The sequence below is a fragment of the Urocampus carinirostris genome, chromosome 7, assembly GCF_059441175.1.
Source record: "Urocampus carinirostris isolate Australia breed hairy pipefish chromosome 7, RoL_Ucar_1.0, whole genome shotgun sequence".
Classification (NCBI taxonomy): domain Eukaryota; kingdom Metazoa; phylum Chordata; class Actinopteri; order Syngnathiformes; family Syngnathidae; genus Urocampus; species Urocampus carinirostris.
In genome coordinates, this window is record NC_142355.1 from 40,834,285 (window position 1) to 40,858,381 (window position 24,097).

General features: G+C 38.8%; 1 protein-coding gene across 1 annotated transcript in view; it reads left to right on the forward strand.

Moving 5' to 3' along the window:
* The window catches only part of LOC148363332 (neural-cadherin-like), a 233,605-nt gene that overhangs the window by 136,728 nt on the left and 72,780 nt on the right, over positions 1 to 24,097 (forward strand). Inside the window, exons 13-16 of the mRNA XM_088340974.1 lie at positions 4,456 to 4,705; positions 5,830 to 5,957; positions 8,316 to 8,502; positions 23,074 to 23,217. Coding sequence (XP_088197100.1) covers positions 4,456 to 4,705; positions 5,830 to 5,957; positions 8,316 to 8,502; positions 23,074 to 23,217 — 709 coding nt within the window. The remainder of the gene's footprint in view (positions 1 to 4,455; positions 4,706 to 5,829; positions 5,958 to 8,315; positions 8,503 to 23,073; positions 23,218 to 24,097) is intronic.

Below are 24,097 nucleotides of genomic sequence, written 5' to 3' on the forward strand. Positions count from 1 at the left end.
TATTAAACTCAAGCAATTTCAGATCCTACCACAAATGCTGTATAGGATTGAGGTCTGGTATTTTGCTTGGAAATTCAAATACCTTTATATTGTTAGTTTTGAACAATTCCATTGGAGATTTTACTTTCTGTTTGGGGTCGTTGTCGTGTTGGAAGGAGAACCTGCACCCCATTTCAGGTCTCTTTCTTACGCCAACCAGACCTTCTGCCACAAACACCCTGTATTCGGCAACTTCTATCTTTCCATCAACTCTAACGATCTTCCCAGTCCCTGCTGAAGAAAAGCATCACCAACGCATGATGCTTCCACCACAATGTTTGACAGTGGGAATGGTGTTTTCAGGGCGATCTGTAGTGTTACATCTACGCCAAATGTAACACTTTGCATTCAGCCCAAAATGGTTCAAGTTCGTTCTTGTATGACCATAGCACCCTGCTCCACATGTTATTCGTGTTTCCCATGTGGATTCTTGCAAGTGCCAAATTGGCTTTTTTACTGTATTCTTTAAGAAAGGGCTTTGTTCTTCCCACTCTTCCATTATGGGCAGACATTTGCGGAGTACGGCTAATAGTTGTCTTAAGCACAGATTGTCCAACCTAAGCTGTGTATACCTGCAGGACAACCAATGAAATTATGGGCCTCTCGATTGCTTCTTTGATTAGTTTTGTCCTGATTTGGGCGGTAAATTTAGTGATCGGGTCTTCGTAGGTTTGCAGTGGTTTTATGCTTCCTTAATTTTGATATTATTGATCTCACAGTGTCCTGGGAAATCTTCTTGTATCTCAACCTTGCTTTGACATTTTCCACAACTGTATCCTGGACCTGGCTGGTGTAATCTATTGTCTTCTTAACGTTGTCTGTTTTCCAGTGTATCCTTTCACAGACCTCTGAGCCCATCATATAGTAGGACCATTTAAACTGAGACTTACACACAGGTGCACACTTTTTGTCATTGTTATTCATTTAGGTTAACGTTGGATCATTCAGAAGTAATCAGGGAACTAATATATATTTTTTAACACCTACTATCTTTTTTTCCATTATAAATAAAATGAAAAATATTGAAAGAGTTTTGTTCCACTTCATGATTTGTCTCACATGTTGTTGATTGTTAGAAAATGTTTTCGTTTTTTTAGCTCTAAGTATTATACTTTTGCCCTGGAAAACGGCTAGCTTGACTCATCTGCACATCAAAGACTCTCGGCTTACACAACACGGTCCCAATATCATTTTCTATCGCTCACAAGGATGATTGGAAACAGCTAATAATTTGTTCGTCATTGTACGATTTAACACAAGTCTCTGACGTGAGCAAATTGGCGAGCCGTGCGGTGCATTCAAATGGAGTCACAAATTGTAAACTCAAACTGAAATAAAGCCAGTCACCATGATAAACATAAATAGTTGAAAGTATCAGAAAGTGTTGGCCTTCTATGAATGTATCAATCTTACAATACTTTCTTATGATAATCAGTAAAATAAAATAAAAAATAAAATACACGACAATGACATGTGGTGATGTTCATTTGTGGTGAGGCATAGTCAGATTTACAGATAAATGAGCCTACATTGTATTTATCATTTGATTGGCAGAGCAATAAACAATGTATAAACTGTAGAATAGAAAGTAACACAAAATTTTTTGATGTTTATACCTTTATTTTATAAATTAATTATATTTTCTACTCCTCTTGAAAAGCATCAATTGATAGGTAATCTACTTATTAGCTTTCCTAATACTATCACTAATTGTGGTGCGCCTGGGTGTACACTAAATCAGAATCTTTGGTCTCATTTTTGCGCTGTTACGAGGCAGGAGAATTGCGTGCCTCACTCTGCATCTGCAGACGCTTAGCATTTTAATGCTAGATACTAATTATATTATTTGTAGTAATTATATTATGTGACAATGTAGCGGTTTTGAAAAGGAAAATGTAAAAATTGTGAAGTTAGATGAGAAATAACTTTAACACTGAAGAAATAGAACTATTTAATATATTTTAACGGCCTTACATTCCTTCCCTGAATACCCTTCACTGTTACACTACACGGTCCATCTATTGACTTATGATTACAATTAGTGGTGGCTTATATGGCATAAACAGCATATCAAAAATATTTTTTTTCAAAATAAAATCCCCATCTCATGTCATGAACCAGAACAGATACAGGACCCAATCGCGTGACGTGTTCACACAAGCCTTTATGTTACGGGAAATGGGGAGTCATGCACGTTAGGCAGCCGGTCTGGCGTTGGAAGATGGGAAGCCAGAGACCGACGAGATCGATAACAAATCAGGATAACCAAATTAAACAGGAGTAACTACACGGGAACAAAAACTGGAGAAACTCACAAACAGGACAAAAACAGACGGAACAAAATTTGGAACTCGGAATCAAACAGGACACAAATAAACGGAAACAATACCGGACTTGAAATACCAATAGGAAAAGAGTCAGAACCCACTTCTCGTGGGGCAGAAGTTAGTTTGACAGACTGACACTCAAGCAAGGGAGCGCTTAACTTTATATAAACAGAAAGTCAATCCCTCAACAAGCCGCAGCTGGCACCATAAGGGCGTGGCCAATTGGGCACCACGGCAACCATGGCACACATGGGCGTGGCCAATTGGGCGCCATGGCAACCATGACATCTCATTTTTCATTCTTTTTAAAACATTGTTTTTACTCATTTGATCAAGTTCTACACTCATCTTTCGTTGAACTAAAATGATTAAAACGAACAAGCCAACAATGCTCTCTGAACATGTTTCATTTTGATCAGTAAAAACATGGAAATCTGTATCAATTGTACATGGAGAATAACAATAAAGCCCGATTTTGAAATTATACTGAAAGCACACTAATTCCACTTATTTTAGAAAACACACAACATGTGTCATTGTGTCTTCTTATCTGTATTTAAAAATAATTCCGACGTTCCTGAAAACATCACGTCATCCTCCAAGTTAAAACATACATGTAATTTGATGACCTCTTGTTTCTGTAATGGAGAACAACTGCATTTTTCTGGTATCCAAAATACGTAATACCATTACATGTATTCCATTACTGCAAAACCTGCACAAAATACAGAGACATATAGTGGTCAAATATTACACACTCTCATTCTAATAAGCATGTTTTGGATCATTTTGAACAGTTACATTTAAAAGAGTGATCACAGGTCAAATACAATGTGTTATAAGGGTGAAACTGAAGTTGTTACAATATTCTTCATAAGTAATCAAGTAGAGACCGGTTATAGTTGTCACACATTTTGCTTTCTCCCTCCCCATCTTATGATCATTTTTGCCCGTCCTCTCAAACTTTTATACATTGACCCTTAATTTGGCTTTTACAGGTAGACATCAATAGTAGAGTGCTAAGTAGCTCCAGAAGTCTGTGACAGTTTCTCAAACATAGAGATAGACAGTGTTACAACCGTACCCAGTCCCAGTACTGTTGTAACACTGCTCTTGGACAGTTGTAACAGTGTGGTTATTACAAATAAGCTTCAGATAGTCCAATATTTGAGCAACTCTCATTTGATAGAAATATATGGCAAGAAAATCATAGAATAGAACATGTCAAACTGAGCCCCCTTTGTGCTGATTATTATCAAAAAGTAGCCCTCAGACTGAAAAAAGGTTGGAGACCCTTGATCTAGTCAAGATACAATCTCTACATTGTTCTGAGAGGTATTTTGGATGCCATGTGGCTTTCTTTTAGTATAATTGAACCACCTGCTGGATTCAGTATCGACCAAATACCATGAAGCTGGTGCTTTGGGAATAATTCATTAAGTTCTGTCTTCCGCCCCTTTGGTATAACAATGATTGTTAGCCGTTTTGAAAGGACCCGTGAAACCATTACAGCCTTGTTCGGTCCTCACAAACCCAGATTATTCTGTTTTATCTATTTATATTTAAGAAATGCATATCAAATCGGGTGCCCTTTGCACTAATTAGCAACAAAAAGAAGCTCTTAGCTTTATAAAGGTTGGAGCCCCTTGGGCTATACAGGAATTCATTTTTGGATGTGTTAGAACTGTTCTTGTACCTATTAGCCATGATTATACTAACATTTTTTCCATGCCGTTGTTAGCCTGCATGAAAAAAGACACATAGGATTTGAGGCCAAGAACCTGGACATTATGGCCCAGTGCCAGAAATGTGTCAACATCTGGCATGAAACAAAAAACTGTGAGATTTGTTTTTAAGTATTACTTGAAAATATATTTTTAAACATAAAATTGAGACAATGTCACTCAACGCCTTCAAATGTCTTGTGTGAGGTCTATCTGGATAGGGGTCCTATGTCAGTCGCATCAACACTCTCTTTCAATTGGTCAAACTATGACTGTAAGAGCTATCCCTGTGTTGCAACTGTACCCAGTCTCCCCTACAATGATGCTCATGTTATGTTAACATTCTGTTTTTGGACTCTGTTTAGACAATCAAGGCCACTTCTCAGCTTGGGGACCCGAGAGTGACCTACAATCTGGAAGATGGAATGGTCCCAGAAACAAACATGCCTGTTCGTTTTTACCTCTCCGTTAATCGGGAAAATGACACTGCCTCTATCCGGGTGTCTGAACTTCTGGACTATGAAACAACCCCAATTTTTTCTCTTCGAGTGAGAGCTCGCAACGCAGCTACTGTGCCACTAGCAGCTTTCACCACAGTTTATGTGAACATCACAGGTATTGCTACTGACTTACAAACCAATTATACTTGACTAGATGTTCATAGGATATTTTTGATTGCGATTCATTGAATAGAGTTAATACGGATTTTTTTTTTTTATTCAACCAAAGTAAATACAATTACCGAATCAATACTGATACTTATTAGTTGGAAATCTCATGATCATTGAAGAATTGAACCCCTTTGCCCTCTTAAGTCAGTTCATAACTAGATATGAGCAAGGGTAAAAGGTGGACAGTTGGACAAAAATGGTTACTTTCAATAGCTTTTGCTGGCTTAATCGTGTGGCTAAAAATATTGCGTAACTAATAATTTTTCCTTCATTAAACACAAATATGTTATTCTGTGTCTTGTTCAAAGTGCTTCATAGATACCCTTAACATAACTAAGAGCTAAAAAAAAAATCACGTTTTTTTATGGTTACCTTAGTGCAGGCATGTCATACATACAGCTCACATGCCTGATCTGGCCCGCTGGATGATTTAAAATTTCGGAGTTTGTCGAAAAAAAAAGGAAAGTAATCAGGTAATTTCTATCAAAAGTAATGATATCCTAGATTAAAGCCAACCAAATGCATTCTCTGGTCGCTAAACGTCAGAGTTTGCCTTTCCGGCCCCAGAGCCAAACTGAGTTTGATAACCCTGCCTTAGTGAGTGGAACTGGCAAATACATCTTAAGTATTCGTATTCAGGATTGGAAAACATTAATGACTAGTAAACAAAAGGCAAAATAGGTATATATATATATATATATATATATATATATATTAGTTTATTTTTGCTTTAAGTTCTGCACAACAAATGTTTTAAAAATAAAATCACAATCAATATTTTCAAATTATTTTTCGCTAAAAACTTTACAAACCAACAGAAAACTGTATGATAAAAGAAATAGATTTTATTGTGTTGTTGTTAACTTTATATGGTAACATGTCGGCTATTTTGTTGAGTCATGTATGAGTTATTTTATGGAATTTTTTTCTGGATATTCATTATGTGGATTACATATTTTTTTAATAATTGAATGAATGGAATTTCAAAACAAATTTCCATTGGTCTTTTAGACATTGAAAATAAATATTCAGACCTGGTTAAAGCCTAATTGTTTGTTTTCTCCCGAGATGTGAATGACAACGTTCCATTTTTCACATCATCCATATACGAAGCTTCAGTAACAGAAGATGCCCAGATTGGAACCTCGGTTCTCCAGGTTTCAGCTCATGACAAAGATTTGGGTCTGAATGGGGAGGTTAGTGCATTTCTTTTGTGCAAATATGTTTCATTTGTAAAATAATCTTGAACACAGTAGAAGCAAGATGATTTACTTAATCCAAATTAAATGCTGTGTAAATGCAAAGAGACCCATAATTTTATTTGGTGATCTCTGTTGCAAAATACAACTTCCTGTCAGTAATAGCTAGTTGAAAGAAGTCATGGAAAAATGACCATAGTAATAGGAAAAAAGGACAGGTAATAGCGATTTTCAGGTCTCCCCAAAAATCTGCATAATTTAAAAGCAAATCAGTTTTTAGAACAATTCTGTACTGAGGGAACATTGTGATCTCTGGGGAATGCTCCAAATTGTGATCCCCGACATATTAAACTCATGAAGAAAAGTCCAGGGAAAATATGTTGAATGTTGATATTTACATCATTGAAATAACTTGGGTCCTCAATAGGATTGCTTTGATAAGGGGTCTCCAAAGCTATCTGAGGTGCCAGTGAACCTGTTCTGAAAATAGCTCATCAGTGCAGTGTCATTGTGATTTTCCTTTAAAATGTTTATTCAGTGGTTGACTGAATCTGATTAACCCCACTTCCAATAATTAAAGTGTTAATAACATAGTAACAACATAGTAATAACATGATCAGTTTTTATTTTGCATATCAAACGGTTAGCCCTTTGCGCTGATTAGTAGCATAAAGTAGCTCTTAGCTTTAAAAGGGTTGACTAGCCCTGCATTAAATAATGTGTTGTTATTAATTAAGGGCTAGGCACATTAAATCTTTAGGACACCAAAAATATGTAATAACTTTATATGTTGTCATTTTAGAGGGGCATATCAAACTGGGTGTCCACTAAATAGTAACAAAAAGTAACCCTCAGCTTGAAAAAGGTTGGAGACCCCTGCCTTAAATAAAAAGTAAATTGATGTTTCAGAAGTGAGTACAAAACTGATAACCCTTCACATGTATACATATGAATATGTCACATTCAATTTCGAACATAGCTAGAAAGCAAAATACAATGGTACCTTTACATACAAGCTTAATCCATCCCAGGATTGTGCTCGTAGTTCAAATTGCTCGCGTAACAAGTAAGCAGGAGGTGGGGTGCGGGAGGAATGAAGGTGCACTACTTTTATTACGTACACAAGCACTTACTGTACACTTAAAATTAAAGTTACTGTAGTTTTGAATGAACGAGAACACACAGTTTTTACAGCACATTTTTATCAATGCTTATTCAGGTCCCATTCATCATTTTCTCTAGCCCTTTTAACTGGACTTGCGACACTATCACTTTCTACAGGGCAAATGATACTGAAATGCGTAAGACAAGTGTTATTATTGAAAGCTGTTGTGCGACTACTTGCTACTTTTTCTAGATGTTTTGATTTTTCAACGTAAACAGCAACTTAATCATACGCCTCTCAACTTTGTAGATGCCAGTTTCTCTGGTTTGTCCGCCTCTTCGCTGTTTTTTGTTTTTTTCAACAGAAATATAACCTCTTTCGGAAATCATTGCAGCAAAGGGCTGCCGAAGCGCTGCCTATATTCATTTGCCGTCGCTGCTTCCCAATTGTACTCCTTGGCTTGGTCAATCACAAGAACACTGTGCTCGTGTTTTTCTATTACTTCTTGCTTCATTTCAATTGTCATAATTTTTCCTTTTTTTTTCAGACACCTTACCATACCATTTCTGGAACCCATGGCTAAAGTCACAAAGGTCACAAAAAAGAAATGCCGTAAAATGTGATTAAAGAGATGCGATCAAAATTAACTTGCTGCAGAATACAAATATTCTACAGCAGCGTTTATCAACCAGTATGCCGCTGCACAGTAATTAGTTGTGGTACTGTGTCGTGGGAAATTATCCAATTTGTGTGCCTGTGTGGTCTAGCAAAAGTTATCATTCATTTGGATTTACTTTTATCGGAGATGCAAGTGCAGGTGGTGTCCTGCAGGATTTTTTTCAATAAAATAAATTTGCCCTAGTGTCAAAAAAAGTTGAAAAACAGTTCTTGAAAAACAGATAGTGGGATGCATAAACTGGAACTAGCTGGTGGCGGTGAGGGGGTCTCTTGTGGCAGCCTCTAGGACTATTTGGGAACCGGATATTATTTCGTAAATCGTGCAAGATTTATATACACAAAAATAAATTATACTGAAATTCTTGTGTATAGAGGTGCTTGTAAAAAGAGGTACCACTGTACTTTTGGATACCCTTACAACCAATTACCTTTTACTAAATATATGTTCTTAAACGTTCCCAGAAAAATATCTATCATCAAAGAGACTATGAGAAAATGTTTGTTGTGGGTCATTAACAGCAGTGAGTGTTTCAGGTAAATGGGGACGCTATAAAAATGTTTCTGATTTACAGATCACTTACTCTCTGCTGAGCGATAGCAGCGGTGACCACCTTGTGTTCCGAATAGAACCCAAACTTGGCATTATCTACACAGCGGCCGTTTTTGACCGTGAGGCCCGCAACTCCTATTTGCTGGAGGTCCAGTCAGTGGATGGACAAGAATCTGCCCGCCCCGGCAAGAACAAACAGCCAAACTCAGGTAATTTACGTCCAACTCTTGCTGATATGTAATGGGAACTTGCCTAACCCAAGACAGTTGCCATGCCGCCATGTTATTCAATTTGCGACCCATAGGCCAAATCCGACCTAGAGACATATTGAAAGTGGACCAACCAAAGTTAATTTTATTCAAAAGATGGACATTTTGAATGCAACACCCCTTGAATAGGCTGCAGTTTTCCCACAACGCATTGTTTCACATGGCTAGTGGTCATTCCAAACTCAAGAAGCCCGGAATATGCACAATTCAACCTCCACATATTGATTAATTCCCTCAAAACATGTACAGGGTCAAGGTGCTTTAAATTCTGTCAAATGATCTCAATATTATTTATGCTTTTAACAGTAAAATATGTCTGAAAGGCAATGTGAGAAGTAAACCGTACTTTCGCATGTAACATCATACTCTTACACGTGCACAACAATAAATCTCATTCAGAAACAGACACAGTCATACTCACTCTCACACGTACTATTATTTTCCCATAAACACACCATTATGTGAGGGAGGTGTCCAGGAGGCATCCTTATCAGATGCCTGAGCCTCCTCAACTGACTCCTCACAATGCGGAGGAGCAGTGGCTCTACACAGAGCCCCTTTCGGATGACTGAGCTTCTCACCCTATCCCTAAGGGAGAGCCCTGCCACCCTGCAGAGAAAACTAATTTCAGCTACTTGTATCCAGAATCATGTTCTTTCGGTCATGACCCACAGTTCATGAGCATAGGTGAGGGTAGGAACATAGATCAACCAGTAAATCGAGAGGTTTGCATAGTAATATTTATGAATGCATATAGGACCATGTGTGAGAAAGAATAGCGATATATGTGAGGGAGTATAATAGTATGTGTGTGACATCATAATTGTGTGTGTATGACAGTATGGTAATATGTCTGCGAGAGAGTTTAGTATTGTGTGTATGAAAGTGTAGTAGTACAGTATGTGTGAGATAGTACAGTAGTGTTTTTGACAGTATAATAGTATGTAGCCAATGAGTGAGTTTAGTACTGTTTATGCATTGGTATGAGAGTATAGTTGTTGACATGAGACGGCCTCTAATAGGTCAGTGATTTGACCTTTTTTGTTAAGAAATGTTTACTCATCGCCTAAAGGCTGTGCCCTGGCTACATTACTTGATTTGATTGCCATTTAAAACAATGTTAATATTAAAAGTTCGGTTAAAAAGTGATTTTAATCAGGCTTATTTAAATTGAAGAAAACGGTGAATCTATCAAACTACGGATGAGCAAGTATCAATTCCCAGTTACGATATCACTGTTGATACCAGTCAATTATATTGCAACGGTGGCTGATCACTGCAGTAATTAAAAATTACAAATTTTATACCACAAGAGTTATTTAATTTTAAAATAGCATTTTTGATTCATAGTATTTTAAAATAATCTATCATCATTGGGTTTGGTATTTTATACATTACAAATATCAATATTTGGTAACAGTTAAATTAAATACTCAAGATCTCTTGCATTAAAATTGAACCGATAACATATAACAAAAATATAGAAACCATGATTGAAATATCACCTGTCATTATGCTGCTTCAAGTGTTATAAAGATTTGAAATGGATGGCCATTGATTACTTACAAGACATTCTTTAATGCAGGGCTCTCCAACCCTTTTGAAGCTCAGAACTATTTGATGTTGCTAATTAGCGCAACGGGCTACCAGTTGGACATGCATTTCGAAAATTGCAACTGATCATTTCATTACTTCATACCTGTCAACCTCCACGGCTCCATGCCCGTACAAACTGTCGTATTTTCCCGTACAAAATACAAAATAATCGTTCACCATATTTTATATATTTTTTTCGGAATGATGCATAATGGGAAATCCCCAGGCGGCAGACGGCATGCGCACAGTAGCATCAAACTGCAACGAAAAAAACAATACCGAGATAGAGGCTTCCGCAGCGAACTCCTTTGACTTGATTGATTTGCTGTTTTGTGATAGTCGGTGTATACCGGATGGTACCCATCATTGACAAATTTGCGTTTTTCCGTACAGATTTCCTTGTACGTCGTACTTGTCTTAAAATGCATGAAAAAAAACGTACTTTGTACGGCAAAACCGTACAGGTTGACAGGTATGTTACTTTGTTGTTACTATGTTATTTTCAGTAGGGTGAGAAAGATTCAGTCTATCACAAAGAAAATAACTTGAGTAGAAAATCACAGTTACCCAGCACTAGTCAGCTATTTCCAGAACCAGTCTACGGGCTACTCAGGTGTTCCAAGCTCATTCAATGCCAGCTGTTCTCAAATGGGGAGATTTGGTGCCGAGTAACTTTTGCCATTTTTACTCATTTTTGGGGAACTGCAGTAAACTCACTTTGTGGCTTTATAGGTTTAGGGTATATAGACAAAAGCTTAAACCCTTATATTTAAAAAATTGCAAAACGTATGTTTCTAGCTTGTGTTGTTTGGTAAAACAACGGTTGAACGGTTAAACAACGGTTGAACATTGCTAAGTTAAACAATTAAAATATTTGTTTCCAAGAAAACTTCTGAGAAACAAGGATTTTTGTGAAAGGATGCATTTCAAGGGAAACTTTCACTTTAGTTTTTTTTTTGGCATTTTTTTTGTAACCGTCAATATTTAAACAATGTTTTATGATAAACACAGGGACATTTTGGTTGCAAAATAACATTTTATTGCTACTAATCAGCGCAAAGGGCTAACACTGAACTGATGCATGAACGATGCATGAACTTTGCAAGAACTATTGATCGGCTGGAGATTTAACACACAATTTTGGGTCACCAGGGCGAATTGCGTTCCCTGTCTTCGGACAGGCACAAAACGTCATCCCTCTTTAGCCATACGCTGACGATGGGACTTTGTCATCTTTTTTTTACATGAATAAGCTCTGTTGAAGAGCTGACTACCCATTTTTATTTGTCTATATCTTGCGACTTTCACCACACTGCTTCACTCTGCATACTTGCCATAAGGGGCTGCCTACACACACTTATTCGCCAGATACAGGAGGCAACACGAACAAGTTGGGCTCCCTCAATTTGTAAACAAAGATCTGAACAAAGCCACTCCTGCCATTTAATGGTGATTTGTTATACTGAAAACCTTCCCAGAGATTTGATACTTACAAATGAGCTTCGCGAAACCCTTTATGATATTATCTTAAAATATGACAAGAAAATATTGCAAATACGTTGTTTAAAGAGAGGGATGTGAATAAGTATACCTTTTTCAGAGTGGATCGTGGTTAGATGGTGGACAGAGCACTGATGGATTATGTGGATGTTGGAAAGAGATATTAAGTAGATTGTTGGATGTGCATGTTTACAAAGGTGAAATGAGTGGTATGTCTGATCATTTTTATGTGGAAGGAAAACTGAGAATAGATGGATTGTGGAGGGCTAGTCCAAGATGGTGGCGCGCGCGAGTGCAGCGGCTTCAGGGCTCCAGTTCGTCTTTTGTTGTTCAGTGTTCTTTTCTCCCTCATATTTTCCCTTCGACTCCGTTCACAACTACAATAACATCCACCACATCCTGAGGGATATTCAAAGACCACCGGATCTCCCTGGGTGATCTGCCTGCCGACAACGACGGAGCAAAGTAAAAGGCTGCCGGTCGGGCCTAGGCTAAGAAGGCGACCACACAGAACAGCGCTTCCAAGCATGTTTCTGACCAACGCCAGATCCATTGTCCACAAAATGAGTGAATTTGAGCTGCGGATCGCCACCAACAGCTTCGTCCGAAATTGTAGTACTTTTGTCATCACGGAGTCTTGGCTTCCCCGACGCCGCAGTCCAACCAGCCGAACGCACGCTTCACCGGCACGAACGAGACGGAGACTCCGGTAAAAACAGGGTTGGGGGACTATGCGCTACAATAACAGCCGAATCATTGACACACACTACTCGCTCGATATAGAGTTTCTAGCAGTATCGTGTAGACCAGGAGTGGGCAAACTTTTTGACTCGAGGGCCACAATGAGTTCTAAAATTTGACAGAGGTGCCGAGCCAAGAACAGATGGATTGAGAGCTATATGAATTACATACAAGATTTGACCTATTAATGATTAATGATTAATTTAAATACATTTCAGTTGAATAAACAAAGCAGGAAAACTCACCATCAGTTTCAGTGGGAACAGTGTTGATCTCCCAGTTTTGTCTGTGCATCAAAGTCTGGAGTAAGTTTTGTTGTGGCGACTCCCAGGATAGATCCGAGGTGTTGGTCAGTTATCCTGGATCTGTGACGGGCTTTGTTCATGTTCATAACACTGAATGTTTGCTCACATACTTAGGTCGAGCCAAACAAGGCCAGGATCTTCTGTGCCGTCCTCCGTAAGTTTGGAAAGGTGGCTTCGTTCAGTGAAACAAAAAAGTCGTTAAGTTTAAGAGTGTTGAACTTTTCCTTCAAGGTGGCCTCAGATTGAAGATTGATCAGTTCCAATTGCACCTCATGTGGTACTGTTTCCGGGTCTTGTGAGAAGGGACAAAACGCGAGCTGAAGTGACTCATCAATGTTTTCAAAATCAGAGAACCGGCGACTGTATTCTCTGTGCAGGTCATCCAGTGATTTGCTGTATTTCTTTGCATATCGCGACGCCTCTTTCTGAGTGCCAAGTGTGGCGAAATGAGTGAAAGATGTGTTCGCAACTTGTCTGGAGAATAAAATGAGCTTAGATTTGAACGCTGTAACATGTTATTACATGTCGTGCACAAACTGATCTTTCCCCTGCAGTTTCACATTCAGCTCATTCAAGTGTGAAAATATGTCCACAGCAAACGCAAAATCACAAAGCCAGTTCTGGTCTCAGGAAATTCGTCAGATTTCTCATTGAACTCTAACATTGCGCCGATCTCCTCTTTCAGGTCCCAAATGCGTTGAAACACTTTGCCCAAACTTAACCACCGGACACGAGAGTTGTAAAGTAGGTCCTGATGATCCGCATCAATTTCCTCCAGGAACGTGATGAACTGACGATGCTGGAGTCCCTTTGCGCGTATACAGTTCACAAGTTTTACTACTGGATTTGCAACATGACTAAGCTGTAATAAAGACTTGCAAAGTGATTCCTGATGGATAATACAGTGAAGGAAAATAACATCCTGTTCAGAGTTTTCCTCTTTTACTTTATTCTGGATTCGTTTCAGCAGCCCAAGTTTTTTCCTGTTAAATTTGGTGATCCATCCGTCGTGACATTGGCAAGTTTACTCCTAGGTAGTTTATGTTTCTCGATTGCAGCAGACACCTTGTCATATAAGTCCTCTCCCCGCATTGTTCCCTTTAGGGACTCCATTGTCAAAAACTCCACCGTTATCTCCAGTGCAAGTGAATATAACTGAAAGAACTCTGTCTTTTTGTTTAGCTGGCTAGCTATATATTCATCAATTAAGATGGCGAGTCACAGTCCGACGTGACAAACTGATTTTTTCGAAATTGCCCCGACTTTCCGGACACAGAACACCTGCAGTCTCCACCATGCAGTCTTTCAAAAACTCACCTTCGGAGAAAGGCTTGCTAGCTGCTTAAAAAAATATTTTGTTGTCCATTCTGTTTTAAACACTCGGCACTCACTGTCAACTTTTCTTTTCTTTGATAAACTCATGTTTGCTTTTAGAAGGGAGAAAGCTTTACCGCGGAAACCGAGAAGGAGAGTGCTTCTTCTGGGAAAAGCTTAAGCGTAAATAGGGGGCAAATACTCAAGCGCGCCATTAATTGGGGAAATGTGGGCATTACAGGGGAAAGTAAATTAACAAGGTTTGCCGGTATATTTTTTAAAATAACTGGGAGATGTTTGGCTGGCCGGATTAAAAAGACCAACGGGCCGTATATGGCCCGCGGGCCGTAGTTTGCCCATGTCTGGTGTAGACCCTTCTATCTACCGAGAGAGCTAACTGTGGTCTTTGTGGTTGCTGTTTACGTTCCACCGGATGCTAACATTAGCAAAGCGCTAAATCTCCTGCCCGCTGCTATCAATAAATAGCAGCTTGCACACCCAGACGGAGCTTTTATCGTCGCCGGCCACTTTGATCAGGCATGCTTAAGGACTGTACTTCCCAAATTCATTCAATACGTGGACTGAGCAATTAGGGAAAAACACAGTGCACCGTGTGTACAGTAAGATCAAACATCTATTTTTATTGTTTGGCACTCAGGGACAATGCTTCTGAAATTCATGTATACGTTATAGCATCGAATGGGTTAAGGGGATATCTGGTGCCTGCAGATACTATGTTGGAGACCCCTGTTTTAATATAATACAACTGTAAGAATATGCCATTTAGAGTTACATTTTATTTTGATGAAATAAGCACAATACTTTGATAGAAAACTATTATTTTCATGATGGCCCTACCTAAAAGTTCCATCTCTTCCAAAACTTTATAAAATTAATGGTTTTCAGGTCAGTTGCAAGGGGGCTCACATCGACGGGGCGTAACCTGTAACTCATTTCCTTTGGCATCTTCCTTCCTATGATTAAAGTAGATTGTCGCTGATAACAACATGTGTTGTTTTTTTTTTTTAATATAAATTGTAGATATAGTTTAACCTTGTAGAACTCTGATTCGTTCATTCAGTATTGGGCCGTCAGGGCATGCAAGGCCTTCTCGGCTTGCCTTAAAACTATCCGAATCATGTGATGTTGATTGTATTTTGTCCATGAATATCCATCCATCCTTTATCTGCACCGCTTATCCTCAGTAGAGTCGCGGGGGTGTTGGAGCCCATCCAAGCTATCTTCAGGCAGTGGACAGGGGACACCCTGAACTGGTTACCAGCCAGTCGCAGGGCACACAGGAACAGACAACTCATTCACACCTAGGGACGAATTGGACCGGCCAATTAACCGTAAACGCATGTTTTTGGAATGTGGGAGGAAACCGCAGTGCCCGGAGGAAACCCACGCAAGCACGGGGTGAACATGCAAATTCCACACAGGAGGTTCGATTTCATGGCCTCAGAACTGTGCTGCACATGCGGTAACAACGGCGCCGCCGTGCTGCCCTGTCCATGAATACTTATTAAATAATTCAAAATCGTCTATCAGCTTCCTTTCATTGCTATCCCCCTTGGTAGGCTGCTTCCAGATGTGTGCGTTCATATTCAAGCATTTAACCAATCACATTTCAGCCATTAGTTGTTGACAGACTCGGATATCTGCCTGGAGAACTTCAACAACAATTCTGAATTGTTCAGCATAACATAACACAGTAGCGCATTGGTTTAGCCAATCAGATTTCGAGGTTGGCTAAGTGAGGGCCTTCTGCAAGGCCTCAGGAAACTTTGGGGAAATAATGTAATCTAAAATGTATTGTTCTGCCTAAGTATAATAGCATTTATTTTCACACGACTGTGAACCTTCACCTTTTTTAAACTTTTTTATACGAAGCAACTTTTATGTCAAGCACCTAAGAATCTCAATCAACAACATGTTGAATTGCAATGAAAAATAAACTATGAAATACAAGAATAAACTTTACATTTGTTTTGTAAAACACATGATCCCCAAAAACACAGGAAACTTAAATTAAACCAATTACAAATATACAAAAAAGTTTAAATACAAAACAATCGTTATATTTTTTTATACTCAACAGATTTAAAGTCAATAACACAGAATTCCTGAAAATAAAGTCATATGAACCTATCACAAGCAAAAGAAAGTGTCTCAAATGAAAACGGCTCATGATTGGTGGGGAGCCGGCTCCTGTCATTTACCTACAAGAGCCGATTCGTTCACAACCGACACATTACTAAAGGCCATCACTTGAAAGCCTATGTGTGAAAAACAGCGCCCACCCTCGAGTTCATTCTGTATAATACATTCTTATTCTTCTGGCAACAGCGAGTGGATAACTTTGGCTAACTCATGTAAAATCAGTGTCCTATTTCATCTAATGAGATTGTTGCTTGTTTTTCAGGCACTGTTATTGAAAAATCGCAATTGTGGCCAGATACGTCAATGGAGTTAAAATCGGGGAGTTTCCAGCATTAAACACAATGTCAATCAAGCCTATTTGTTGAATGTGGCAGCATTAAAATGGCAGGTGGCAACCCTACAATTTTAAACGTAAGAACAACCTAATGAAATGATTTTATGTCGAAAATGCTGCAAGTGTTTGTATGTACAGGAAAGAAAGAAATTGAGAAAAAAACAAAACAATATACCTACTTCAAAAAGTGGTCTGTGAAATTACGATTGTAAATCGCTTTTAAAAGGATGTGGTTCTTTTTGCAATCAGTGCCTATTAACTAGCATGACAACTATGTATTATTAGAATGTTTTATTACACCTATTTGCATCAATTGGTCACCCACTAATACCTTCTCATTGAACTCCAGAAATTGACTGCTCTTTGACATCAATCTTGTTTATCCAGAAATGGTCTGCAGAAAATTTAGTCCATGAAAAAAAAAACATGAGCTTTTAAGTACTTTAATTTATCGAACGTAGATATTGATACTGGGTTTGTGATATATATACCACCAATAACCACTTGTAAATGTCAAAGCCAGAAACGGAGGAGGACCCAGATGCGTAACATTTTCACACAAGCTTTATTTTACGGGATTGGGGCAGTCATGCGCGTGAACACAAATGCCAATGATTCAGCAATCGTTGGGCGGAAGAAGTAAGACAGAAGTCTGGCGTGGAAAAACAGGAAGCCAGAGACCGACGAGATCAATACCAGATACACGAGCAGATACAGGACAGACGAGGTTGATACCGAAGAGGATGGGAAAGACAAGATCGATAATGGCGACTGGAGTCAGATATCAAACAGGACGAGACAGACGGGATCGATACCGGATACTGGAGACTGCCGCAAGATTTCGGACAGGATGAGACAGGCGGAATGGATACTGGATACCGGAGACTGTAGCAAGATATCAAACAGGGCGAGATAGATGGGATCGATACCCGATGCTGGAGTCAGATATCAGACAAGAAGAGACTGACGGGATCGATACCAGACACTGGGGACTGGAGTCAGATATCAAACAGGACGAGAGAGACAAGATCTATACCGGACAGGATAGACAAGCAGGATACCTGACAGAGTCAAAACACACGTCTTGCGGGTGCAGGGGTTCATTGACGCACTGACAGTGGGTGAGTGAAAGCACTGAGCTTAGATAAACGGGTGGTGCTGATTGAGAGCAATGGGCAACCATGACAGAACCCCTCCTCAAAGGACGGCTTCAGGAGTCCCCCCCCAAAAAATACTGTGCTCTTCAGAATGGACCAATGCCCCAGAGGAAGGTGGCCCCACTTCAGCACCCGGAGGCGTGGCAAGAGCCAGACCAGGAAAAGGCTGAGCAGGCAGGCAGGCATCGCAAGCTGGCAGCCGAGCGTCGGTGCCAGGCGGGCCGACGGGCGTCGGGTCAGGCGGGTAGACGGATGATTCAGGCACGTAGACGGACGATGCAGGCAGGCAGACGGACGATGCAAACCAAAAGACAATTAGTTTTAATTGAAACCATATGCTTATGAATCTTAATTTGATGTCTTCATCTACCACTCGACTTCATGTGAAAAGAGCCGAGAACATTCCTGCCTTGTGTGCTATTCATTTTTAATAACGAATAACGTTAATATAATGTTAATCACAAAGATCTAACAAGTAAACACTTTACTACTTCAGTAACCATGGATCAGTGGAACAGGAAACATCCATCCATCCATCCATTATCTGCACTGCTTATCCTCAGTAGGGTCGCGGGGCTGCTGGAGCTTCTCCCAGCCATCTTCGGGCTGTAGGCAAGGGGACACCCTGAACTGGTGTTGTGGTAAATACACTTGCATTTGAAGAATAGATTTGCATACATGTAGAAATTTAGAAAGACTTGCTTACAGTAGTGGGAAAAGGTCGGGTAGACATCCTTGAAGATACTCTTGGCAGACATTAAGTTTCCTTGAAGATAGCGTGCAAGGGACGGGACGCTCTGTACTTGATACGTGATACAGGACCGCCTTTTGGGGTGTACTCAATCGAAGCCTAATCGTCACTACCAGATTTAAATACATTGTCATGTTCCTAGCTCTGTGAGATCTTCATTGACGAATCAATAAAGTGACATCTCCCTCCAACCGGCTGGCTTCTGTCCATCCTTATCCACATATGAGATGACTTTTCTCTCGATTATCGAACCTCCAATTTCTCCGACATTTCGACAACACTGGTCGCCTGCCAGTCGCAGGTCACACAGAGACAGACAACTCACTCGCTCATTCACACCTAGGGACAATTTGGACCTGCCAATTAACCTTTGTTTTTGGTATGTGCAAGCACGGGGAGAACATGCAAACTCCACACAGGAGGTTCGATCTGACCTCAGAACTGTGCCGCACACGGGCTAACCACTGCGCCGCAGTGCTGCCCGAACAGGAAACAACGTACCACAAATATATTGTATAACAAAGATGGACCTTTTTACAACTTATGTCACGGTGCTGCAATATCAAAACATACAAAAAACATGTTGGAGTACTAGAAAACTGGATCCGCCTTTGAAGAGGAAAACATCAGCATGCGTTTGTCCTCCACAGAACAGCATACATCCATATAAGCTCCATTAGGGGTTTACAAAGTGGGTGCCCCTAAGGACAGCTAATGTGCCCACGGACCTGTTCTGAAAATAGCTCACCAGTGCTGGGTCATTTTTTTTCTGTGTGTGTGTGGTTGACCGAGTCTATTTAACCCTACCTTTTATTATTACCCTGTCAATAACATAGTAATAACATTGTGCAGGGCTCTCCAACGCGGTGCCCCGTAAGGACAGCTGAGGTGCCCACTGTCCTGTTATGAAAATAGCTCACCAGTACAGGGCTGTTGTGATTTTCTAGTAAAAATATTTTTAGTGGTCTACTGGATTTATTTAACCTTACTTCCATTAAATAGCCTGGTAATAACATAGTAATAACGTGATTTTTTTTTTAACGCGTATTTAAATAGGATTAGCTCTCGCCTTGAGAAATTTTGGAGACCCCTGAGCTATGTGGTGTAATAACTCTCTACAGCAGATTTTAAGAATGCATTTGTACGAATGGACTGGCGTGACCAAATTGGCCACTTTGTTGCATAAAATGCAGGGTCGAAAGCTTGGGAAAAAAATTGCGGCTTATAATCTGAATTTTATGTTACCTAACTCATTCAGTGCCATAATATAAATATATATATATATATATATATATATATATATATATATATATATATATATATATATATATATATATATATATATATATATATATATGTATATATATATATATATATATATATATATATATATATATATATATTTATATATGTATATATATATATATATATATATATATATATATATATATATATATATATATATATATATATATATATGTATATATATATATATATATATATATATATGTGTGTGTCTTGGGAACCTCCTGCGTGGGTTCAAATCCAGCTCTGGACTTCCTGTGCGGAGTTTGTATGTTCTCCCCGTGCTTGTGCGGGTTTCCTCCGGGCACTCCGGTTTCCATGGATGCTGCGGCTAGTTGCTTTCCAGCTAATCTTCTATTTATACTCTTCTCGTCGGCTGAAAAATAGTCTGTGTAATATAGTGTAATAATCTGTGAAGCCCTTTGAGACTCTTTGTGATTTAGGGCTATACAAATAAAAATGACTTGACTTGACTCCCACATTCCAAAAACATGCATTTCAGGTGAATTGGCCGGTCCAAATTGTCCCTAGGTGTGAATGAGCGAGTGTCCCTGTGTGCCCTGCGATTGGCTGGCAACCAATTCAGGGTGTCCCCTGCCCACTGCCCGATGATTGCTTGGATATCATGCTCCAGCACCCCCGCGACCCTACTGAGGATAAGCGGTGTAGCTAATGAGATGAGATGAGATGATATATATATATATATATATATATATATATATATATATATATATATATATATATATATATTTTTTTTTTTTTTTCAATAGCATTGTCCCTGAGTGTCAAAACATAAAAACACTTTTTTTTGTATAATATTAAAAAAACAACACAATTTTTAAAGGCTTAGGTTCTGCTGATTAGCAAGTCTCAAGCTTTTGGGAATAATTTCAGTTTAATAAATAACTGCTAGATGGCAAAAATGGTATTGATATGATCTTTGTCCACACATTGAAGAGCCCCCACTTCTTTTTGTTGCTTTGTCCCCTCTATCCAGCGATTGAGAGTGTGTGAGCGGCGTCCGAGTGACCTGAATCCTGCGATCATGTCACAGGGATAATGGAGCGCTGAAAATGTCTTGAAAAATTCATGCATCGTTATTGCATAAATTTACTTTCTTTGCAATAAAAAAGAAACTTTCTTTTGTCTTTTGTCTTTAGTAAAGAATGGTAAAAACTAGTAACATTCTTTTCGTTTGAATGAAAGATGAGGGTTCAAGCCACTCTCTCTGTTGCTTCGGCTTTGCAAACATTCAAATTGGGATGGTAAAGAGAAGGTAACCATGGACCTTATTTTATCTTGATGCACAAATGAAAAGAGCCGTTTCTGTCTTGCTAGCCCTCACCCCTATTTTAAGGTTTTCATTACAATAAATATCATATTTTCCCACTGTTACTTTTGGGTTTATTGGATTATTAAAAAGTTTACATTTTTTAGGGGTCACCCCGAATCCCCAAGTGAGTATTTGAAAATATTTGTGAAGATACTGTAACACGTGGAGTCTGTTTTGTAAAAAAAAGATTGCCTTCTCTCCAGGGTTGGCTGGCCTGCTTAGCATTTGCAATCTTCCTTAGCTGTGTCTTATGTGATGTATCTCCTACATTCAGAGGGGCTCATCTACTCTGCAAACATTACCTGTATCTCTACATGGCCCCTGGGATGTGAAAGTAGAGAGGTGGGGTTGGGGGTTGGCAGTGGTGGAGGGCAATCGGTGCATGTGCAAAAATGACATCAACACCTTTTTTGTGCCTTTGAATTAGTTTGCTACCCAGGTGTGTTTGTTAAGAACTTTATTTTGATAATATTGTTCACAACCAGTGTTGGGTACATTACTAAAATTAGGTAATTAGTTATGGTTACTCCTTACCTCATTTAAAAAGTCCTTGCGTTACTCCCAGATTACTGACACCCAAAAGTAGTGTGTTACTTGGAAAATAATTATATAGTTACAAATTAACAAATATACTCCCATTAAGGCAGACCCCCTAATACTGCTTAAGGAATAGGGTAATAGTAAAACAAATTGAAAAAAAGTGTACACCAACCAGTGGAGGCAGTGAACTCTTCATATTTCTAGGCTTGTGCATTCTTAAGAGCTTGCAAAAAAAGCACAACCGAGACTCTCCATACCCATTTTGTGTTTAAACCATACCCATTTTGTGTTTAAACCAATCAAATAATTTCTTCTGTTTTCCTGGGTAATGACCAAGACTTTTTGTCTCCAAGCTTTGTGCATTACAAAAAAATAATTTTACAAAAACAAAGACCAAAATTTAGCACTCTTTTACTGTAAATTCTGTGCTCAGGTTTGACACATTGATTTAGTTAGTTACAATATGAAATGTGTTAGTGCAAGGATTACGTATCAATTATGGACATTAGAGGCAGTGCAAAAGAATAAGGTAGCATTTCCCAGTGGTAAATTGTAATGGGAAGAACTTCCTGCAACTGAAAATGTAAGCTACACATTACCATGATTTTACCCAAAACCTATATGGGGAATTAACAAATATATTCACAATACATTTAAGATTTTGAAAGGATGTATTTAAATCTCAGTTCTTGACTCACTTCATACCATGGGGGCGCCGGCGACCCCGTTTGTCAAACACTGTTTAAATTAGGCACAGCCATTATAAAACAAAATAAAATCCAATAAAATTAGTTCTACAGAATACCCACAAGGTGGCAGCAACTTCCCACAATGTTACCTCGCAGGCATCCATGTCTGGCAATGGACCAATCACAGGAAAGAAATTACACAAACCGAGCATAATAAGTAATGCATGTCGTAAACGATTTTTTTTAAATCTGTAACCAACAATGCAAGACATTTGAATGATTTGAACATTACTTGATTAGTTTTAATTGTCAAAGGGGCAATAACTTTTTTGTGTGTTTTTTGTTTTGCTTTTTATTTTAAACTGTCCTTGCATTACCTAAAAAAAGAGCCAAAAGTAATCACTCATAACATGATTTCTGAATCTTTCATGGCGAAAATAACAAAAAAGGAAAATCCAGGCAGCTTGCATGATACTTGGTCAATAAAGGGTTAACAAGTATTTGAATTTGGCGATGAAAAAAGTGAACAAACCCTGATTGATGAGTTAGCCAAGTTTAAATCAATGCAATGTCCTGAAACCAATGTGTTTTGCTTTACTGTATTTAAGATGCATCCAAGCTCTCATTATAACGCTGGACTCGGTCTCCATATCAACCAGTCACATTCTGATAATTGCATTCTACTCCTTGAACAAAAGGGAGAAGATGTTGCATCTTTTAAATGTGTATTGGTGGCGTACCTTGTTCTGAGTTCCTTCTTGCCCTTGTGTCCTTTTGAAACAGACATAGCATACGTTCGCATATTCGTCAGAGACGTAAATGACAACAAGCCGGCCTTTGTTCAGAGACTCTATGAAGCCGCCGTGGATGAAGACGCAGATGTTGGTTTGGCTGTTGTCACTGTTAGTGCTTATGATGGAGATGAAGGTATGCCTGATGAAGCAACTGGAAGAAAAAAAACATTTTAATGGTGACACTTATTGCAAATGAACCTTGAAGAAACCAGACAACTGCAATTAATGTCTACACCTTGTTAATTTGTAAATGGCGCTCCCTAAAAATAGACTACCGAGGAGCATCCTATGCAGAGAATAGTCCTGTTTCTAAGAAGCCCCTAAGACAGGGGTTTTCAGCTCAATTAAATTTCAGGCCGCCAGAGATCTGAGATCAGAGGTCTGAGTGAGGTAAGGCCAAATCGGGTTTTACCTAAAAAAAGCTCTGATAATAACATTCCAATGTTCTCTGAAATCTTTCTTTAAATTATTTACACTAATTAAGATGGTAAATGGTCTGCATTTGATGTAGCGCTTTTTAAGTCAATGAAGACTTCCCAAAGGGCTTTACAATGTGCTTCACACTTACCCATTCACACACACTCACACACACACACTCACACACCAATAGCGGCCGTGCAGCCATGCAAGGCGCCAACCTGCTTATTCTGAAAATAAAAATATATATTTTAATATTAATATAAATTTTTATATGAATATTAATTATTTGTATTAATTGGAAAATAAATCAATGAATCTGTACTAAATTCCACCATGCTTTGTGTGGGCTGAACTCACATTATATATTCAGTGTATATTTTTAGAGCCTTCTAGTGGTTAATTTTTTTTTAAAATATGAATCCAAGTCAAGTCATGTTTATGTGTATAGCCCTTAATCACACAACATCTCAAAAGGCTGCATAGACCACCATTCCCTGATCTGAAACCTACATGAGGTCAAAGAAAACTCAAAAACATCAGCATGAGAAGAATAAAAAAGCCTTCCAAATAATAATACAAAATACATCAACAAT